This window comes from Zeugodacus cucurbitae, chromosome 6 (assembly GCF_028554725.1).
Source record: "Zeugodacus cucurbitae isolate PBARC_wt_2022May chromosome 6, idZeuCucr1.2, whole genome shotgun sequence".
Classification (NCBI taxonomy): Eukaryota; Metazoa; Arthropoda; class Insecta; order Diptera; family Tephritidae; genus Zeugodacus; species Zeugodacus cucurbitae.
The window spans coordinates 24,207,839-24,229,907 of NC_071671.1; the positions used below are offsets into that span (position 1 = coordinate 24,207,839).

General features: G+C 34.3%; 2 protein-coding genes across 7 annotated transcripts in view; one reads left to right on the forward strand and one right to left on the reverse strand.

The window, feature by feature from the left end:
* The window catches only part of LOC105210694 (centrosomin), a 43,485-nt gene extending 27,096 nt beyond the window's left edge, over positions 1 to 16,389 (forward strand). For 2 of the 5 annotated variants that reach the window (XM_011181805.3, XM_011181806.3), the window contains 9 exons: positions 2,088 to 2,131; positions 3,589 to 3,812; positions 3,872 to 4,030; positions 4,916 to 5,011; positions 5,210 to 5,413; positions 8,945 to 9,220; positions 10,201 to 12,280; positions 13,221 to 13,352; positions 13,417 to 16,130. In XM_011181805.3, the coding sequence (XP_011180107.2) occupies positions 2,088 to 2,131; positions 3,589 to 3,812; positions 3,872 to 4,030; positions 4,916 to 5,011; positions 5,210 to 5,413; positions 8,945 to 9,220; positions 10,201 to 12,280; positions 13,221 to 13,352; positions 13,417 to 13,904 (3,703 nt within the window). In that variant the 3' untranslated portion in view covers positions 13,905 to 16,130. Of the gene's footprint in view, positions 1 to 2,087; positions 2,132 to 3,075; positions 3,495 to 3,588; positions 3,813 to 3,871; positions 4,031 to 4,915; positions 5,012 to 5,209; positions 5,414 to 8,944; positions 9,221 to 10,200; positions 12,281 to 13,220; positions 13,353 to 13,416; positions 16,131 to 16,298 lie in introns of those variants that run through there. The other 3 variants (XM_054235060.1, XM_011181807.3, XM_054235061.1) reach the window with 3 other exon arrangements.
* Positions 16,390 to 17,919: 1,530 nt separating this feature from the next.
* On the reverse strand, positions 17,920 to 21,502 carry LOC105210695 (ubiquitin-associated domain-containing protein 1). 2 transcript variants are annotated; one of them, XM_029039271.2, is made up of 7 exons: positions 21,349 to 21,502; positions 20,654 to 21,241; positions 19,867 to 20,374; positions 19,597 to 19,802; positions 19,399 to 19,528; positions 19,030 to 19,333; positions 17,920 to 18,959 (listed from the first exon to the last, which is right to left on the reverse strand). In XM_029039271.2, exons 2-7 carry the CDS (start codon positions 21,040 to 21,042, stop codon positions 18,811 to 18,813), a joined length of 1,686 nt encoding a protein of 561 aa, XP_028895104.1. In that variant the 5' UTR covers positions 21,043 to 21,241; positions 21,349 to 21,502; the 3' UTR covers positions 17,920 to 18,810. The 2 variants fall into 2 exon arrangements, with proteins under 2 accessions (XP_028895104.1, XP_011180111.1); XM_011181809.3 differs by lacking the exons at positions 20,654 to 21,241; positions 21,349 to 21,502 and adding an exon at positions 20,508 to 20,647 and having other exon boundaries at positions 17,986 to 18,959.
* Between the last annotated feature and the right edge of the window lie 567 nt (positions 21,503 to 22,069).

Below are 22,069 nucleotides of genomic sequence, written 5' to 3' on the forward strand. Positions count from 1 at the left end.
TGTTGAAAATAAGTATATATGTTCTTGTTAAAAGATTACATAACAAAAGGTTCAAAGTTAGCCAGTGGTAGTCCTACAAATTTTTAATTTGGACAGGTTTGGTCCAAAGAAACGAGGTTGTAACACATCGGTTGTATATTACATACATCAGAGTCATATGTATCCAGATAATATTTTAAGCTCGTCTGGCAATTACTTCTCGACTTCGTTCTGGCAGGTTAACTACTATTTATCCATACATACATATTCGACATACAGAATATATGTCCTGCATCCAACGAGTCCCCGCATGATACTAGTCACTCTTTGTATGCTCAACGAATTGGACTCATCTAATGCCCCTGTGCCTTTGAACTGACCCTGTCGAAACAGCACATTTCCTCGGACTACCGTTAGTTGACCTCGGCGACTTTAATCGACTAATCTTTAAAACAACAACAATGTCTTCTTTTCTATCTTCTTCATCCGTTCATTCTCTTTTCGATACACCAGAACACTCTTCTTAGAAAACACTTTTCCATAACACCAATTCTACCTCAATCGCGACTTGAATCTACCAAGCCGACCATATTGATCTAACCACTTAACGACAGAATCTAACTTTTCTAAATATATGACCCATGGTTTTCTATTAGTTTTTATAGAAAAAATATTCCAACTTCACCTCTAATAAGACTTGAAAGATATTGTGAATTAATAAAATAAGAAAACGTAGACTATATTAAAAAAGAGATTGCTTAGGGTCCATATCATTTATACTACGAAGGAACCACGTCTTTTGTGTTCAACACGTCTTTGAAACCGGAATGAACTCGAACATATTCGGTCAATAACTATAGTTTCGGCAACATTTTTCATAATTGTTTGAAGTATGTTTCTTACTGTTACAACAACAAAAAATCCTCATCCCGAAGAAATCCAAATTTATATCTGGGCGAAGGGAGTCGCAGCAGCATAATTTCCAAAAGCCATTCTAAGTATGAGATCAGAGAGAATTAAATTTCCTCACATATGGGAATTGAGAATTACAAAACCCTCTGCTGATGTCAAATTTCCAGAAAATGTTCCATTTCTGGTATTTCCTTCACAGTCAGAGCTATTCTATTTACAATTATTTTTTATAGTTTACTAATTCTTTTCCAAGGAAAAACGTCGTTCTAATTTGCTATAATTTTTCCCAAAACCACTGATCAACTCCAGGCGTCGCACATATGTACATATGTATTTAGACTTCCGTAATGCAATAATTATAATGTACTTTGGTGTACTCTTCAATTTATCTTTTTTGCCTGCACATGAACCCAGCAATACGTTGCTGCGTGCGGTGCCATTGAAGTGCATTAAGATCCGCTGGCCCAACACATACTCTTCAACTGCCACATGTGCAACACTTGCACTCAAGTACACGCCGCCCACCTACTGCGGTGCCGCAATGCGTTGGCTACGGTCGACTCTACCGTCTAACGTTACATCGTGTACGATGCGCTGTCGTTCGGCTACTCCAAAGTGTGCATAATTCACGCAGTGGCGATCGACGGGTGATCTCGGGTGCGCTGATATCGGTGAGCCCAACTGCAAGCATATGCCTGCCACCGCTTTATGCCTCATTTATTGGAAAGTAAAATATAATAATTACAGTTACAAAAAACAAAACGACGAGATTAAACACAAAGCGCACGCATTGAATTTGTGCGCTTTCGAACGCTAGAGTGAACTCTAATGCGCCTTTACCCATAAGTACCAAGCGTGGAACCGAGCAAGCATATATCACTGATGATTGCCTGACATACAAACAAGCTTGTCTGTGTCTATTCTTTGTTTGTTTTGTTCCCCTATTTTCTTAAAAATTTGCTAGCCTTTGCAATTGCTCGCCTTTCATGGTTTATTTCCTTAATTTGATCGCTTCAAGTGGGCACATAGTTGTAAACTAGCAAGATGTTTGCCAATTCTAAATGCTTGTTTTCTCTTTTTTCTTTAACATATGTCTGTCTGTGATATGAGTGTGTTTATTTGTGTATTTAGCTTCGTACAAAATGCTTGAAAAATGTTTTGAAATTAATTTATTTGCTCTCTTTTTTTCATTGCAGCACGAGTCCGAGCACACTGAAGGATGTAACAATGGAGCATTCATGTAAGTATTATGCAATGCAATAATTTATACTACTATGCCGTAGCGCTAGGTCTTAATTACGATTCCAAAAATTTCCCTACGATGGCTACAGCTTTGAAAGCCGACTGACTTAACTTCAGGATCTAACAATGTTAATGAGATAAAGATCAGCCAGAAGCACTATAATAGAGGGAAAAAGTCTTGCTTAATTCAAGAAGCTCACTTAATCTTTTGAGATTTAAACTGAAAGAGAAGAACCTTATAGAAGTACGACCAGTTGTTTAACGCTCACTGAACTCATATGAGATCCAGTAAGCTTAATCTCTTGAGATGCAAACTGGAACATAAGGACCTTACGAAAGTAAGAACAGTTGTTTAACGCCCACTGAACTCATGTTAGACCCAGTAAGCTGTAAAAACACAGCAAAAGTCGCTTCTAGTATCTTAATTAATAATTCAGACTGGAGTATGTTGTTATTATATTACACAGTTTTGGTAGAACTGGAAAGCATAAGTTTAGTTGAAGTCGAGGTCATCCAACGGTAGGCCCAGGAAACGACCTGTTTCGACAGGGTCGGACCATAGGCGGTGGAATGTTAGATTAGCCGGTTTCTTTGGACATGCAAAGAGTTGATTAGTATCATGCGGGGACTCGTTATATGCAGGACATACATATATAAGACAAGAGTACCCTTGCTGCAATTTCGTCAACAACGAGCTCATCAACGAGCTTTCAACTTAATTTTTATTTCAGAACATCCCGAACAAGCACCTTATAAACTAAAATTTGAGACGTTCTTACAGTTAACCGCCTAAAGATCCATATTGATGAAATAAAATTTACAGCAGTGTCAAGTTAAAAACCCATTGTGCATAGTCACGCTTTCAACCATTAATATCCCTTTTCAAATAAGTATTTTCGCCTTAAGATTTTCAATTTTTTGTCCCGCTACCTAGTTGAATAATTATTGCCATAGTAGGTAATTGAAAAAGTCATAAAAAATTTTGACTGAAAGTTGAAAATTGGTTTTGAATTGTGTAAAAAAATAAAAATAAAGAGATTTTTATATAATCGTACTTTCAAAACTAAATTGTACAACTAATATAAGAAAAATTTTCAAATAACAACTCTGTTTTCGAACCCAACTACCAACACATACACACGCACAGACCGCATGCATTAGATGCAAATACCAACGACAATAACAGCAAACAAATAGCGTATTATAATAAAATAGGAAAAAAAGCAGAATAAAGTTGAGAATTTCCGCGATGCGTCGTAGTGTGTGCAGCATGAATAGTTCGCAGGACTCCAAAGAGAAATTGTTCATCTTCAAGCGCAGCTCACACACGCCGCTAAGCGAGACGGACTCGAGTGTGGATGGTAAAGAGCGAGCGACGATAATGAAATATTTTTATGCAAATATTTGAAAAATGATTTAATAATGTTTTTTCTCTCAATTTCTTTCTCCACACAGATGGTGTTGGTTTTCCATGTGTCAGCCTACAGGGTCAAGGCACGACCTCACCGCCGGTACGGGGTCGCTCTGTGCGTGAATTCGAAGAGCAAATGGCATCGCTGCACAAGGAGAATTTTAATTTAAAGCTGCGTTTATATTTTCTCGAGGAAAGTGTGCCTGGTTATCATCAAGCGAATGCCGATGGTCATGAATCGCTTATGAAGCAGCTGATTGAAACAAAGGTACTGAAACATATTTTGAGAACGAGTTTTGATTTTCATTAATTTCATTTTTTTTGCAGGTTGAGATTGAAATTTTACGTAAGGAACTCGAGCAGAAACAGGAGTTACTAAAGGAAGCTGCACAGGCCATGAATCACATGGAGGAGATACAGAAAGAAACTGAGACAAAGGGGCAGGCTTTTATTGAGGAACTCAAGCAGAAGATACAGTTTTTGGAAGTGAGTAATAAAATTACAGTTTTTTTAAAGAGAATTATGAGAAAACATAGTGATTTTTATGAAAGATTTGAAGTAATTAATTTTAGTTAATATGTAGAAATTAAAAAAAAAATGAAATACACAAATTAAAATTAAAAAATAATTTTTATTAAATTAAATAAATTAAAAAATATTAAAAATATAGTCGTAGCTCTACTTTAAGTTTTCCAATAATAATAATAAAATCCGATATCTGCCATGAAATTTTTCACTGAAACATATTTTTTGGACAATAAATGAACAATTTTTTTTAAATAATTTTTTCTTCTTTAAGTCCGTTTTTCGTTATTAAAAAAAAGTTTTTTAATTACAAATTATTAAACAAAATATTTATCGGAATAAAATCTTTTTTTTTGAATTCCATTAAAAATATTTTTTTTTCGTAGAAAAACTTCTAAACATTTTTTTTATTTGAATAATTTTTTTTTTATTTGAATTATTTTATTTTAATTTTTTTTGTCGTTTCACTTTCATTTTTTTAATATTCCTAAATTTCGAGTGAAAAAATATAAATTAGATTTAAAAAAGATTAATGCAACCCATTTAACAACTTCTATAAACCAATATTAAAAAAATGGAGACAACCTTCCTCACAATAATTCATAATCCATTGACAATTCCATATGAATCCCAACACTTTCCGTTTGCACAGACCCCACTGTTGCAAGAACATTTCTTTCAAAAAAACTCTCCTAACTGAAAACTACAAATAAGTTAAGCTTTACATAAGAGAGAGAGAGAGAGAGGAAGAGAATAAAATCATTAAACAAAATTATTACTAACTCCTTCAAGCCGTTTTGAAAGTGTTTTCTTAATTAACCCATTCGGTTTCATTTCTCGTCTTAGATGGAACGCGATTTGGATAAGACTCATCAAAGCGGTTTTATGAATGATTTGCTGGGACATTCAGAGATTTCGGAAAATGTCAATACTTTACAAAAAGTTTGTATAATTTTGCTTAATTTATTGCTACGCATTATTTAATAGACAAATACAATAATAAAATAATAAAGCAAATAATAATAATAAATGAATTCACTATACTAACCAAAAATGCTTGTTCTCTTTTACTCTCCTCCGTACGCTTCGGCAACATTTTCGCACGCTACGCTGTTCTGCCAACCACATAAACAACTACAGATACGTGAACTCGAGGGCATGGTCACACAGTCCGAGGATAAAATAAAATCAATGCAGACACAAAATAACAAATTCGAAGAACTTATTGCGAAGCGTGATGAGACAATCAAGGAATATGAGGAGAAAGTGAAGGAATTGGCTTTCCAAAATGCTGAACTCTTGGAAATGATGGAAAACAAGGAAAAGGATATGGCCAATGTTGAGGTAAGTGTGCTGTAAAGATACGTATAAAATAATTTAGGCGTAGTGATAAGAAAAAATATTTTGCATTGCATTTGAGTTGAGGGATCCCTGACATTTTAGTCAAATTATTGATTTGTTTTGCTTTTACACCCCACATTTTTGTATATAACCAACCTCTCATTGCTATAAACTTTCGCTTAAAGCTTAATTTGAAAAGTCTGCGTTTGTGTAATGCCGATCTGAAGGAAGATAATCGTAATTTAATTGACGCATTGAAATCCACACAAGATAATTTCCGTAAAGAGTTTTCGAATATGAAAGTATGTGAGAAGCGCATGCGCGAACAACAGGATGCATTAAGCAAAATGCAAGTAAGTTTCATCACCACAATTTCGGAGTTGAATATTTAATTAGATATGTAGTTGATAACTTGCTAGATATTGATTAGTTATTGCATTGGTAGAGATTTAGCATTTGCTTGTTCTATTTTTAAAGTAGTGCAATAACCATTTTTGGTAGAAAAAAAGTTTGATTTCGAAAAAATTAGTTCAAATATCAAATTAATTTCCATTTCGATTTTTTTTTTTTTAAATATCAATTCATGTAGATTTTGAAAAATTAGTTCGAATACCAATTCATTTCGATTTCGAAATTTTAGTTTGAATTCCAATTAATTGCAATTCAAAAAAATTATTCCGAATAGCAATTTAATTCGATTTCGAAAATTTGATTTTAAAATTGTTGTTCGTACCAAATGCATTTTTCTAACTGAAATTTATTTAATGTATCAACAATCCGAATATCAATTTATTTTGATTTCGCAAAATTAGTTCGAATAGCAATTCATTCCGATTTCAAAAAATTAGTTTGAATACTAATTCATTTTGATTTCTAAAATGTTGTTAGAGCATTTATTTACGACTTCGAAAAAATTCGATTAGTTTCTAATATAATAATTTTCGTCTTCGAAGTATTAGTTTGAATACCAATTAATTTCAATCCAAAAAAATTAATTTGAATACGATTGAATACGAAATTCGAAATACGATAGAATAATTTTAAAATTGTTGCTCTTACCAAATGGATTTTTTAACTAAAAATTATTTAAAAAATCAACAAAAATCAATTCATTTTGATCTCGAAAAATTAGTTCGCATATCAATTGCATTTCGATAAATTGATTCCAATATTAATTCATTTTGATTTCTAAAGTTTTGTTGGAACATTTTTTTCGACTTCGAAAAAAAATCGAATACCAATTATTTTCGTTCTCGAAAAATGTATTTTAATATCAATTAATTTCGTTTTCGAAAAATGTATTTTAATATCAATTAATTTCGTTTTCGATATATTAGTTTGCATTCCAATTAATTTCAATTAAAAATAATAATAACTCGAATACCAATTGATTTCCATTTCGAAGAATTGGTTAGAAAAACATTTTTTTTTTTCAATTTCCAAAAAATAAAAACAATCAAATACCAATTAATTTCGAATTCGAAAAAATTAGAATACCAATTCATTTCGATTTGGAAATATATGTTTGAATACCGATTACCCACAACTCATAAAAATTCAGTTCATTTAAATTTCGAAAAAAAAATTCGACTTCGAAAAAAATTACAACATATTTACCTATAAGAAACAACAAATCACCACGAAAAACACTCTTGCTTTGTATTCCATAGTTTTAGAATAGTGTTTTGAAATTATTTTTGAATTTTCGAAACTTACCGTATTCATCTTCTCAAATTGTACAATCTACGCTTATTACACCCTCTACATTTTGCCTAATTCTACCCCCTTCCACCTACCAACCACCCAATCAAACAGTCAACAATTTCCCTCAAGACCGCGAACACCGCACGCCTACTAGAACGCATACAAGACTACGAGAAAATGGTCACCAAAATGAATTTCGAACGCAATTTAGCCAAACGCGAGAATCGTTTCTTCCGCGCCATCATCGGCAAACTGCAGCGCAACAAAAACGATTGCTTCACCATTGAAAAGGAGGAGTTCTACCAGCAATATGCGCATGAGTACGACGAGAAGCCCGTCGATTGCAATAAACATTACGAAATGAACTATCGCGACATGCTAAAGGGACGCGGCGATTTTCATGGTGAATATTTGCTAAAGCAAAAGCTTTTGGTCAACTACAGCAACAATGCCAAATACAGCAGCAAAGTGGTGGAGAAGTGTGAACACGATTTGCCGGAGGCAAAGTCACTTGTCAAATGCTGTTATCTTAATGAAGGTTGTGCGCGCCACAGAAGCTCACTGCTCAGCCATAGTGGTGATGGTAGCGGCTATGGCGGCGTGGGTCTTAGCTGTGATGAGCTGGAGGATGGTGGCGGTCTTGAGCCAGCGTTTCCCATACGCTACACCATCAGCGATGCGAGTATGTTTGCTGGGTGTGATGCCGCCGGTTTAGGTGGCGCATGTACATCGCGCTCGGGTAGTTGTACTTCGTTGCAAGCGAACTTCTCCGGCGCAAGTCTTTATTGTGGTGACGCTGAAACGCCGCTCGATAGGGAATGCGTGCAGGTGAGCGTGGTGTGTTGTGTTTGAGTTGTGTATAAAGAATAACGGGAATATTAAAATTTCCAATTGGACAATTAGCCGTTGTTCTACAAGTTTACTAAATCTATGAACGCTGTAAGAGCTAAAAGCTATCTCAAAAATCGAGTCTAAGAAGTGTTTCGACGATTGGAAGACGTGCTGACAAAAGTGCATAAAATTGGATGGGAACTATAAGGCGATAATATTGATGTTGTCAAACTAATAAATATTAAAAAAAATAATAAAAATTTCAAAAATTCCCGTTATTTTTTAGCGCACCTCGGACTTTCTATATTCTTGGAGATTTTTTTTATCCGTTTTTTATACAAATTTCCAGCACAAGCGTCCCAGTCAAATGTCCAATGTGGATGGCGTACGTTTTGTATATTCAAAATTTGGAAATTATTAGCGCAACTCACCCATTATTACATAACAATTCAAATGCTCTATCTAAATATTGGTCCAACTCCAGCAAGCTTTAGTAGTGCATTAACGCCTAAGTTTAGGCGGCAGCGCTTAAATGAACTACAAAATTTTATGCACGAAACACTGTTTACAAATGCTGATGAGACTTAATCATGCCACGCATACGCAATAGACGGATTCATCATTACACCGATTTCTTGTATTACACTTTTGTTGAAGATTCATATAAATTGCTATACATTTTCATTTTCTATTATATATTAGTACTTCTATGTATGTATATATATATATATATTTATATGTGTATTTTACGACGGATTTTTTTCGATTTGAGTTTAGTACACATGTATGTACATATATTTTTGTAAAAAAAAATTGCATGTTTGTAAAAAATTTTTGAATACCTAAATAAATTGCATTTATTTTTGCTATACTTTTACTAAAACCGCAAACGCAACTCAAATGCAATGCAAAAGCACGAACATCCACTTTAAACTTACTTAGCATTCTTTTATATACGAAATTTACTAATTCCACATTTATTTTCACACGCATGCGCAGCGCGAATTGAAGGAAAAGAAGATCGCATTGGCTGATAAACTCTGTGAGTTGGACGATACTCAACAGGAGTTGCAGAAGCTGCGCAAGAGCTATGACACCGCTTGTCGTACGCTGCAACAGCTGTTGCAACGCGAGAAGAATCAACAACAAGATGGCGGCGTCAATCGTGCGTTGAGCGACTCAGAGGCGCTGCAACAACATTTGCAGAAATGCGAACATGAAAATACGATTAAGAATCTGGAAGCCGAAGTCAAGAAGAAGACTGCTGCCTTGCAGGTGAGCTTTCGTTTATTATTATTATGAATAATAATAATTTATCGATTTCAATTTAACAAAAATCAAGTTTAAAGTTTAAAAATACTCGAGCTTTTTTAAACTATAAAAACTATATACGGTGCTATCAGAAAGCCTATCAGGCTTTGGAAACTGGACTGATTCGCATAAGTTCCATTTCAACCATTTCTCAAAGATTTTGCGGGTATTTTTCTTTATTACAACAACAACATTCATTGCGTATCTTTAGGCGCATCAGAGCATTTATTGTTGAAATTTTATTCCAATCTCTGATAGATCCTGCACTAAAATTAAATATATTCCATATAAAAAAATTAAATCCCTAGGATTATTAAGTGAAATCGGCTCAGCAGATTTCCCAAATTAACCCTCTGATAAAGATTTTTTGCCGTTACAGCAACAATAACACCGTTAGTAGTCAACTATAAGATAGGTTCCAAAGAAAGTCGGGTCTAGATAACCAAAAATAATTCGGATTTGGAAACAGTCAAGGTCTGCCTCTTCAGCGAAATTCCCGAAAACATTTTGGTGTTTTTTAAAGATACTGCAACAACAATAATAAACTAATAAATTTCTGTATAAAACAGACCACACATTTCGTCTTCGTAAATCCCAAGACATAGGTACGGAGCCGGATGTATATCCGACAAAGAACTGTCAGGGAGGGTTTCTCAAAACTGTTTCGTGAATATTGTCTGCTGTTTATTCTACAACAACAACGCTCTAAACTTAAACCAGAAAGAGATTATAAGTATTTTCATCTAGTATGGCTCAAATCTGGTGATTCCGAATCCAATGATGGGCCATGTGGCTCATAATTTATTCTTCCATCTGCCACCACTAAAACTTTTGGTGTCTTCTACCTCACGTTTATAAACTATAACGTTATTCTTTTATGTTATATTCAAAATTAGTGAGCTATACTTTCTAACTTTCATTTTCTTTCTCTCCCACCCACTCAGAATCTCGTCAACAATGAACTTTGGCAAAAGAATCGCGAAATTGAGCGCCTCACAAAACTGGTGAATGCCAATACAACATCACCACTCTCGCCAACTGCCGCGCGCAAGAATCTCGAGTCCCTGCAATTGCAACAATCTTTCACAGAAAGTGATTACGCCAAAGCCATGGAGCACAATAAACTACTGCAACGTAAAGTGGATGTTTTGAATCAGCGTTTGCTCAGTGGACGTAGCAATGAGGCGCTGATCGAAGAATTGCGTCAGGAAGCGCGCACAGCACGCGCTGAAGCCGACAATGCAGAAACCTGCCGACACGCTTATGCTAAAGTGTTCGGCGCGCTATCGGATCGACTCTACGAGTTGGCCGGTTTCCTCAACTCGCTCATGAAGCACAAGGAGGTTTTGAGCTTCCTGTCAACAGATCGACGACGTGCCATGCGCACAGCTGTCGACTGCAGTCTCGACTTGTCGACCAGCATACGTGAGACGCTGACCACAGGCGATCAAAGCTTTGAAGGTTTAAGTAATTTATCGCGGCTGCTGTTGGATGAAGACGAGCTGGAAGTTGGACTCGCCAATAAGACGTTCAATTCGCATGAACACCTGCGTGCCCGTCACTCTTTCGATGTTTTGCGCTCGGAGAATAAGGCATTGCGTAAGATATTGGATAGTCGCCGCAGCTGTGGCGGCACTGCGGACTACGCCAAAGATGCCAAAGACCGACGTTCATTGCCGCCATTTTTGTTGGATAATCTGAGTGAGTCGGAAGCGTGGTCAGAGCCAGATCGGCAAGTGTCGATGGCGCGCATTGGACTCGAAGAGCATGCGGCGGCTGCAGCTGCAAATGTCTCCGCGACCGCGAAGGACGCGATAAGCAAGCAAACAGCGCCTTCAGCCGACACCGACAGCGAGAGCGAAAGTGATGCGCTGCAGCAGAGCCGTACAACAAAATTACGCAATCAGGAGCGCATTGTACAGCTGGAGAAGCTGATTGCACAGCGCGATGAGCGCATTCTGATGGTCCAATTCCAGCTGGTCGAGGCTGATAATAATTTGAAGAAGGAGTCGCTACGTGCCATATCGCTGACGCAAGAAGTAGAACAGTTGCGTCAACGCAACGAAGAGTTAATAACCGACCTCATTGCGATCGGCAGTGAGCAGTCAAGGGACAGCACCGCTGCCACGAACACCACGCTGCACAACAAATCGGTAATTCAACGACAGATCGACGAAAAAACACGCGCCGTCGAACAATTGCAGGAGGAGCGCGATCGCATCGCTGTGGAGGCGCGTCTCGCCGAAGTGCAAGTGGGCGCGCTGAAGGCCGATATCGAGGATATCAAGCAGAAATATGAAATACAATTGAAGTTAGCCAACGATAAAGAGCGTCAGCGCTTGGATACGCTTAAGCGTGAATTGGAGGAGCTCATGCAGCAACGCCTAAAGGAGCAAGAGCGCATACACAAGGACACGTTGGCGCGTGAATGGATTGCGCGCACCACCTACGAAGAATGCAAAGCGCACCTAACCGAGCTGCAAACACAATACGTTGAAGCACAACGCACCATCGACTATCTGACCGACAACGAGCAGGATCTCAAACAAACGCTGATCACTAGCGAAATGGAAGTGCGTAGTCTCAAAAAGCAATTGGACGACAGCGTGCTACAGGCATCCAAGTTCGTTGGCGAACGCACAAAACTATACAATGAGAAATTACAGCTGGAGAAACGCGTAATGGATCTGCAACAACAGCTGAGCAACGCTGAAATACAGCATACAACAACAATACAACGTGTCACAGAGCTTGAGGCGCTGCAACAAACATTAACCGAGCAATTGTTGCAAGCGCAAACCGCCTTGGCAACTAAACGTCTCAACGCCAGCGATGCCTCACAATCGGGTTATGCTTCGGACGAAGTGCAGAAGTCGAGTACGAAACGCGAAAGCAATTCGTCACCCGATTTGGGTATACACAGCGATACGGGACGTGTGTCCAGTGTGGAATTGTCTAATCTGCAACACTCGCTGCTAAAGACTGTGCCCCTGCCGAGCGGTGGTGAGAAGGTCAGCAAGGAAGGTGAGTACTCAAATATTTATTTATTTTGTATATTTAAAAGATTTCTTGAATGACAAATAGAAAGTGTAGAAGTGGAAAGAGTAAGATTGAGTTGAAAATATTTTAGAGCCTGAAAGTGTAATAATCAGTTTTGGACCACAGTTAAGTTGGAAAGAATTATAAGTTAGAAAGGTACTTTCCAGCTGTATCTATACTAACTATGTCATAAGTCGTCACAAATAGTACTTTGGAATTTTCTCAGACCGGCTATATTCAGCAGAGTGTCGATTGTATAGTCCATTAATTCCAGTATCTATTTTTTGCTTTATACTGGATAAGTCCGATATTCAGTTTATAATTCTAAAATCAAGAAGCCAATTAACTTTAATTCACGGCCAGCGTTGAATATTTCTTCCAGAAAATTTATCAGAACCCCCAATTTTGTAATAGGGTTCTGTCCAAGGAGGTTAGATTAGATTATGGGTCTTATAATCCATCAGAACCCCCCATTTTGTAATAGGGATCTGTTCAAGCTGGTTAAGTTAGATTACAGGGTAATGAACCCTCGACAGAGTTTACGAGGAACCCAATTGTAAACCGGAAAGACGGTATTTTGTGTTGCCAAAAACTCCTAAGTATGCATCAAAAGATACTCATGCGTCCCCCACACTATTTCGAAAATTTTGTATGCTACTACAACAACAATAACATGCAGTTCAAAGCTTGTCGACGCTTTATTCGTTAGATAATATGAAAAATTTGACAATTTTTTGAGTTTAACCTTAGCTGGTTAAAACAACAATAACAACTTCGTAATGAGCGTTTAAGCGACACAGGACGATACAAAGCAGATTTAAGCCGAACGAGGACTTTGATCCCTAGGAGTTTCACTAAAACTATTTTAAGAAACTCTTTACCAAATACAACAACAATACATTTTAAAACGGTCTTATTTTCACAGAAATCAAATACAGCCTGCAAGATAAGAGCAACATGAATGCACTAGTGAGCAAGCGTGCACAGCACAGCTCATCCTCTGATCTGGGTATTGAGAGCGATACGGGACGCATGTCTAGCATGGATATCAAAAATGGTAAGACAAATTTAAAAATATTTATTTTCTGTTTTCCTCTGTTAAATAGAATCCTGTTCTGTAGAATCCCCAACCCGTACGGACACGGATGACAGCAACACCGAGAACAAGATGAGTGTGGCGAATGTGAATACGAGTGCTACCGCCACCGTCGCCGCTGGCACCCATCCCATACACGACTGCATTAAGGTAGAACAAGAAAATGCCGAATTGCGACGCAAACTCGTACAGACGAAGCGCGCATTCGAAGAGACATATAAGAAATTGCACATTGCCAATCAGCGTAAAGAAACCTTCCAGAAAGAGATTAAAGATCAAATAGTAAAAACGAAAAATGTACTAAAATATGCGCGCTTACATATGTCGAAAGTGCAGCAACCTAATGTCGCACAACAAGAACAACAACATCATCATCATCATCAAATAGAAGCACTTGAGCAAGAAACACCACAACAACAAAACAAACATCAGCAACAGCAACACCAACAACGTAACGTAACAAATGTTGATGGCGCTAGCACGTCCAAATCAAGTAGTGATGCACGACATTAATGTGTTGTTGTTATTGTTTTTGGCTAGTCTAATGTTTGTCTAATGCACAAACACACAGAGAGAGATTACTAAACTAAATTAGCGCGCAAAATGAATATATCTTAAGTGATATGTACAATAACAAAAAAAAGCACATGCAAACAATTAATTGCAATTGCACCCACATCACATTAACCACACGCACACACACGCACACATATTTACTTTACTTATATGCTAATTTAGACAAATATTAGTTTTTATTTACCACCTATTTGCTTAGTTTATAAGCTCATTTTTTAGATTTTAAGCAATTTACCCTTACTATACTATATTCAATAGATAAAGACAATTATTTTTTGTTATTGTTTTTTTTGTTTTCACTTTTGCTATTCAGCCCTATTCACAATGTATGTATTTATTAGAATTTGTTGTATGTTTGTATACATGGTATTCGCGCATAATTTTAATTAATTTAAGTATTTTACTTCATATTTCCATTTGTAACACATACACGCTCTTACATATATACACCTAGTTATATTAATTAAATGTCCACAAAAGTTAGTTTATATTTGTAATATTATTTTTAGTATATATTTTTCCTTAATTGATTTAAGTTTTCGAATTAATTTTATAATAATAATTAATGTAATTTGCCTGTTCGCGAGCTTTGCAATTTTTTGCTCAAAAAATTATTTTATTTAATAAAAAAATTATAACTGTTTTTGAAACATTTTGGTCTTTAAGTGAATGAAGCCTAGTAATGTTTAGAAAAATTATTATTTTTTATATTATTATTATTTTTTTTTTTTTGATAAAAAATTGCGTATGCTTACAAAACATATCTTTTTTTTTATTAAATATTTTCTTTATAAAAATCTAAAAACTAGGAAAAAATTAATCGTTTTCTTCATACGAAACTAAAAACCAGAAAAAACAGTTTCGATACTTCGCAGTTTTGCAGTTTTAGTTACAAATCCTAACGTGTGCCATTTTCACCGTTAACACAAAAATAACGGGCCATATTTTTTAAGCACTTATAAAAATAATTTGCAAAAATAGACAAAAATGAATAATAATATTATACACAAAAAATATATATTAAAACAAGTTCATTTACTAAAAATATTCATCGAAAACACACCTCATTTCCAATGCCATTAATTTAGTCTTGTTAATTAGCATGTACTCTGTCATGCATACTTCACATATGAATATAATAGTAATTTTAATATGTTAGTGTTTAAAACTAAATTTTTAAGTATGTTAATAAACCCTGCTAAAAGACTTAAATACTAAATAAAAGATATATCTTTATATGGAAAAACTTAATTTGAAGCAAATTTTATTTTAACAATTTTTAGTTTTATTTTATTTAATTTTTTTTATTCTTTATTTTTATTAATATAATAATTATATTAATTTATTTTGATTATAATTTTTGATTATTATAATTATATTAATTTTTATTAAATTTTTTTAAGCATAATTATTTTTTTGAAATATCTTTTCCGGATTTTATATATTTTTAATTTTTTATTCATCAATTAATTATTTTATTGTTATTTATATCTCTTATGACTTGTTATTTTTGTTTATTATATTTTATTTACAATAATTAATTAATTTATAAACAATTGAGCATACAAAATTATTTTTTTTATTTCATATTTTTATTATTTAAACATTTTATATTTTTTATCAATTAACCACAAATTCTCTTTTACTTTTCTTGCATGTTTTTTTATTACTTATTTATTTTTTTATAGTAAATATTTTATTTTTACTCGATTAATTCTTATGCAGGCATAATAATATGTGAATGTGAAGAAACCCCAGAATGTTGCTAACAAACTCTTTTCAAGCATTTTATAAATAATTTATGTAAAAAGCCTGTTCGATAAACTCACTAACAGCTCTGCAGATAGCTACTATCATGTAAATAAATGCTGAAATACAAAAATTTAAATTATTAAATCAGTTAATAAAAATCAGCGTTTAGTAGTTTTATAACAAAAACAACAACAATTTAACTTGACTCACAAATTTAATCTGCCAAAAGTTTAACAACCGAGTCCATTGGAACTAAAGAAATTGCAAAACTTCAGTTGTGCACTCATCAACAATGTTGCCAGCCACATGTTTCTAGACTCATATATGTTTATTTTTAATGCGTGCTACTATCAGCTCTTTAAAGTATTTACGATTTATTAACCATTATTAACCTTTTTAATTAATACTGAACACTTCTTAACAAAAATACAAATACAAAAAAATCGACATTTAGCAAATAATTTGAGAAAAATACGAATTCAAAAATTCAAAAAAAAATATTATAAAGTAATAATGCAGTATTCTCACAAGCTTTTGCAGCTTTGTTTTATTTTATTATTTTTAATTATTTTATTTTAGTTAGCTATCGCAGAGGATATTGAGGACTTCATTTAAGCGGACTGGCTTTGAAACGATAAAGAGCATGGAAGAGCGCAACAACAACTAAAAAGTATATGCTTATTTTTTATTATTATATTTTTAATATTTTTTAATCATTTTCAATTTTATTTATTTAATTTTAAAATATTTTTATTTTTATTCTATAGTTTATATAATTTTCTTTTTGACTAATTTTTTTTATATTTTATTTATTTAAAAAAAATAAATTTTATATATTTTTTTTATGTATTTTATTTTAATTTCATTATTAATGTGAATTATTTAAAAGTTAAGAAATACTTTATTATTTATTTCCTTTTTTCTCTAATTGTTAGTGCTTTTTGAACCTAACAGTCTGACACAAAAGAGTTGTTACCAAAGTCTTTATATGCAAACAACTCTCTAACGACACAAATTACATTTAATGTTCATTTAAATTAAAAACAAAAAATTAATCAACTTAATAAAAATCATAATAAATTAAGGAATTATTAATTATTTAGTTGAATAGAAGTTGAATAATAAAAAATATCTAAAAACATTAATGTAAATAAATTCTGTAAATTGTTATTATTAGAGGCAATTAAAAATATTTTTAGTATTAAATTTTTAACGATACTAATAAACAATTGTTAACAGAAATAATTAATAACTCATAAAGAATAATAAAAAACGATTTGGTTTCGAATGTTGCATATAAATTTAATTAATTTAAATATAACATATACAACTATAAATATAACGTTTTTATAGATTTAGCAGCTGTATATTTATTTATTAATGAAAATGTGTACACAATTTGTAACAAAATGTATGTATGTAAATAACTCGTGTTTTTATATTCATAAAATGTAATTATATAACAAGAAATAAAAAAACGAATTTAAAAATAAATATTGGCTTTTTTAATTAGCAATAAAGTTGGAGGTAGAAAATAGTGAAAGCAAGAAAATTGACGATCGATAGCGCTGCTTCACTCTCCTCTCTCTCTTTGGATTTAAGTGTCTAATGAAGAGAGATATAGCGATAACTTTTTCTTACCTTAGACAGATCTCCGCAAAAATATTGGAAACCGGGTCCATTCCGGTTATTTTTTGAACCCAACTGTTGTGAAAACAATATAGGTTGTCGGAAAGCTGTTTAAAAGTATGAAGAAGAGAGCGAATGCTTATATCACCTTTATTTTACTGCAGCTGAGTCATCATTTGAGGCTACAGAAGCGCTAATAGAAGATGAGTGTTCAGGTTCTCATAAAAGAAGTCCTCAGAACAACACCTTATATAAAAAATAGTCTACTTTTAGGCGCTCAAATAAAACAAAAACTCATATTTATTTGAAATAAATTTTTTTTTTTATTGATATTTCTAAAAGGACGCAGAGCCAATATGGTGTATGCTTCATGAAAAAAAAAAACAATTTAAAATTGTTAATATGAAGCGTGGACTAATGTGCTAAAGCAACTTTGTTTTTAGTTTTTTCAAAATAGTTTTGATTTTTTTTTGTGGTTTTTACGTGAATTTACAATGTTATTGGTGCATTATGTAATTGCATTTGTTTAGTTTTTTACGCTTACTAAAATTGGACGTACCAATGCGATATGCAAACATTTTTTTTTTTTTTGAAAATAATTGGCATTAGTCGCGGTGCTTAAAAATTACTTCGTTCATTTTTTCGTTTTTTTTTATTTTTATTAAATTCTTCACATCGTAAGCTAACTAAAAGTACTGCATACTTCACGAATTCGACGGTGCTAAGCTCTGGCTGTTGTTTTTGTTATTTTTTTTATTCTTTTGCATTTCAATTATTTTTTAATTTTTATTCTTTTTAATATGTTGTGTAGATATGCTTCGTATTCCAAAAATAATTTTCGTTACAACTATGCGATCGCTTAGAATGTCACAACATTTACACTATTTAGTTGTTATGTAATTACGCTTAAGGTACTAATAAAATTTGGCGGCTAGCAAAAGTTAAAATGACTGGACTATTAAACTCTATTGTTTAATTTCACGCTACACTTTGTTTTTTTTTTATTATGCGAACTTATTTAAGTTTATTAACGAAGTTCATAAGCGCTAAAATTGCACTTTCACTTTTTTGTTGGTTTTAACTTTGTATTTAATTTTTTATATACTCCAAATATTTACGCATATGTAAAAAAGAGGCTTTTTGGCGCGTGCTGTGCGTTGCGTACATACATATATATTATTATTATTTTTTTTTAATTTTCCGTTAGCTATTACAAATTATCGTCATATGCGGTAACTATTTTGTCTATTACAACAACAGCTTGCTATTCTTTGGTATTTGATATTCATTTACTATAAGTAATTTAGTTATAAAATACGTTATTTCACTAAGCTAAACGCAAATTCATGTCACAAGTTGTCAGTTTGAAGCAAAATCTAAGCGTTAATGCTTTTATGACGCATACATACAAATATGACTTATGTTGTGCGCATGCGCCTTGTTATTGTTTTTTTTCTAAATGCTACTGACGATTACTATAAAACTGATTGATGCCCAATACATGCTTCTCTTCATGATATTTCTGCAGGATATGTGTAATAACGGAGGTGGTATCATTGTCGCCACCCCAAACGCGTATAGAATTCTCATTCTCGAGTATGGACACAAAGGCTGCGGAGAAAAATTTTATTTTTTATAAGATATATATATATATATAAAGTATTTGGTATTAAAAACGCACCTATTAGTATTTTGGGATTGCTCAAGTTCATCTGTACTTGCGGCATTTCGAGTATGGCTTTGAGTATGGGTGAATCTTGCGATAGGCCTTCCCGCAGCTCAATCAAACTGCCCGTACGATTGCCACAAAGCCACTCACATGCAGCGGCTTTATTATTGCAAGTCTTCTTTAAAGCTTTCAGCACTTCAGTCTCTTCGAAACCCATCTCGACTAGTGAGTTAATAGTTTCCGGCGACGGCGGCATATCACGATGACTATAGATGCGTACTATTTCTAGCAAAGCTTCAGTGTTCTCAACAATGGTCTATTTTTTACACAAAAATGTTTAAATAAAATAATAAATCTAAAAAAATATATATGGAAACATACATCATTTGTGAGTATTCCCGAAGGTGATAGCACCGATTGGCTTTTCTGCAAACCCATTGCGGCCTCCTCTATCGAGCTCTCTTCACTTTGATGTTGTATCAACCACTCCAGTGCCGTTGAGTAGACACCTCTGTAGAAAGTTTGCGGCATTTACTTCAAATATTGCTTATAACTGTTATATCTTCATTTGTTACTTACTGATTAACCTTAAGCGCATACTCGGCCTTCTCCTTTTTAAAACCCATATCGACAAGGCACTGCAGTGTATCATTCTGATAGTTTCGTTTGTTGATTAGCTTTTGTTTAAGCATCGCAATCAGACGTGTTGCATATGGCCCTGCGCCTATAATGACCGCAGAAGCTTGCGCCAATGAGATGAGCACTTTGCGCACATCGAATTGCAGCTGAAAGATGATAATACGAAACACAAATTAAATAAAACACTTAAGCGATGGTAGTTACACTCACATTCGATTGCTGAAATATCTCATTGATGTCCACCATGGGCATGTCCACCGTATGCGGCAGCACATTACGTGTGGCCGCATTGATTTCCAATTCACGCGGCGCTTGCACATCGCGCGTCACCACAGTCATTTGTTGTAGATGCTGTCGCCTCGGCACCAGTAATAACATGGAGTTGTCTTCGATTTTCAATTGCGCCAGCGTCATCGTTTCATTCAATTCCGCGCCTTGATATTCAGCGCGCATTATGCGATAACGTGGTCCTAGCTGTCGCACGTCTGTGGCGAATAGTGGTATGGCGCTTGCATCATCGGACAATTCGAGCATTACTTCGTTTTTTAGCTCCGCGATGCGTTTGTTCACGTCTGTTTGGAATATGAGCACACGTGCGCTGGGGCAAATGACACGCACCCTGATATTTTGTTTAGTCTCACCACGTTCGATATTTTCGCTAGAGCCGGGCGTAGCAGAGTCGGAGCTTGAAATACCCGATGAACGACGTGAGCCTCTTCTGTAAATGTGGTGAAATACAAATTAATTTAATTATTAAATTAAATTCTAGCTAAATAAAATGAATTTATTTTTTATATAAAATTCGGCCTTCTATTGTCACCCGTCAGTTATATTACAACCGTTAGCCGTACTTAGAGAATAAATTTCGCAGTTTCTGCATTTTAGCCGTTGCTTTTTCTTAGCGGTGTAATTGCTCTCTTTTATACAAAATTTTGACAGCGAATTTAGAAACTAAGAATATTTAATTTTCTTTTTTTATTTTGCTAAGCTTACTCACATTTTTGACACTCGACGTGGCTGCGGCGTAAGCGTAGGACTTCCATGCTGCCGCTGCAGTTGTTGTGCCGGTGGCAGCGTTTGCAGCGACGATTGTCCCGCTCGCATGCTTTGCTGGTGGTTTATGCTGCTTGCTGGTGATGTCTGAACCATTGCACGGTTACGTCGTTGTGGTGGCGCCGTGTGACGCGCTGGTGAGACGCTGTGTTTTATGTTTTGCTGTTCGCATGCTACAGTTGTTGTAGCGGCTGCAGTTGTATTCGAATTGACACTTGTGGTTCGTAAACCATCAGTTGTTCGACTGCAAGTCGCTTGTGCAGCATTTGTTTTCTCCTCACCGGCGGTTCGTTTATTGCGTGCCGCCCACCTGGCACGCATCCAAGGGATCATGTATAAATAATAATTTTTAGTCAACGTTGTTATGTTAAAATGTCAAGATGTGTACAATTTGAGTCTATAGTTCAGTTAACGGTATTTTAGTTGGAACGGCTATCAAGAACATAGTGGAGTCTGATGTAGAGGCATTGCAGGAGAACTCCACTTTTTTCGACTTTATAGCCGTACATTTTTCGTTTACCAAGTTGCATAGCTATACAGGAGAAAACATGAATTATTAATAAATAAGAAACAGTACTAAAGTATACAACGCTCCAAACGCGATATAAACAAGAATTTCACTATTTTAAGCACACTTACCAAATTAACGATTTTTTAAATTAAAATTATAAACTTTTGTATATGTTTTTGGCATTATATTTTATAATTACAAAAATGTTTAGTTTTCCTCCTAAATATTAAACTTTTTCACTTTTGTTTTGTTATCGTCAGTTTTTCTCTTATCATGCAAGATAGCGACGCTGTGAAAAATATTAATTTCAACGGCGTTCAATTAAAATTTAACGATTTTTTCACATAACAGGCACTGAGATATAACAGTGAAAGTATTGAATTTGTCAGACTGATGAGCAATTTTTAATACTTTCGTTAGTATATCTGGAGAGCTCTATCAACAAAAATATACCAAATAGATAAATAATTGACAACAAAAACTTAACAGCTGATTGTCAATTATTGCAAACAACGAAACGAATTAAAAAAATTTAATGATAATTTGAAATAAGAAATAAAACTTTAATGATTCGGGTCGGCTTTAGTATACTATCCCAGGCTTTGGGGGATAAAATGAGTATGGTTGGAAAGAGGAGGTTCAAGATTAAGATTATATATACATATAGCTCCAGCTGAATATACAGATAGTTTTCGAGATATTCGCAATTACAGGTCAAAAATTTACAACTTTTAACACGTTATTTCTCACTGTATATTGAATTTTTCACATGTCCTTTGCACTTTACATATATTTACACTTCACTAATTTGTTTCCACATATTTATTTAATGCTTTAAATAAACATTTT

Excerpts from the sequence above, each read along its gene's own strand:
- LOC105210695 (XM_029039271.2), bottom strand. The coding sequence starts at position 21,042 with ATGATCCCTTGGATGCGTGCCAGGTGGGCGGCACGCAATAAACGAACC. Across the intron at positions 20,375-20,653 it reads CCACGTCGAGTGTCAAAAAT|AAGAGGCTCACGTCGTTCAT; the intron begins GTGAGTAAGCTT and ends CCACATTTACAG. Across the intron at positions 19,334-19,398 it reads CGGGAATACTCACAAATGAT|ACCATTGTTGAGAACACTGA; the intron begins GTATGTTTCCAT and ends TGTAAAAAATAG.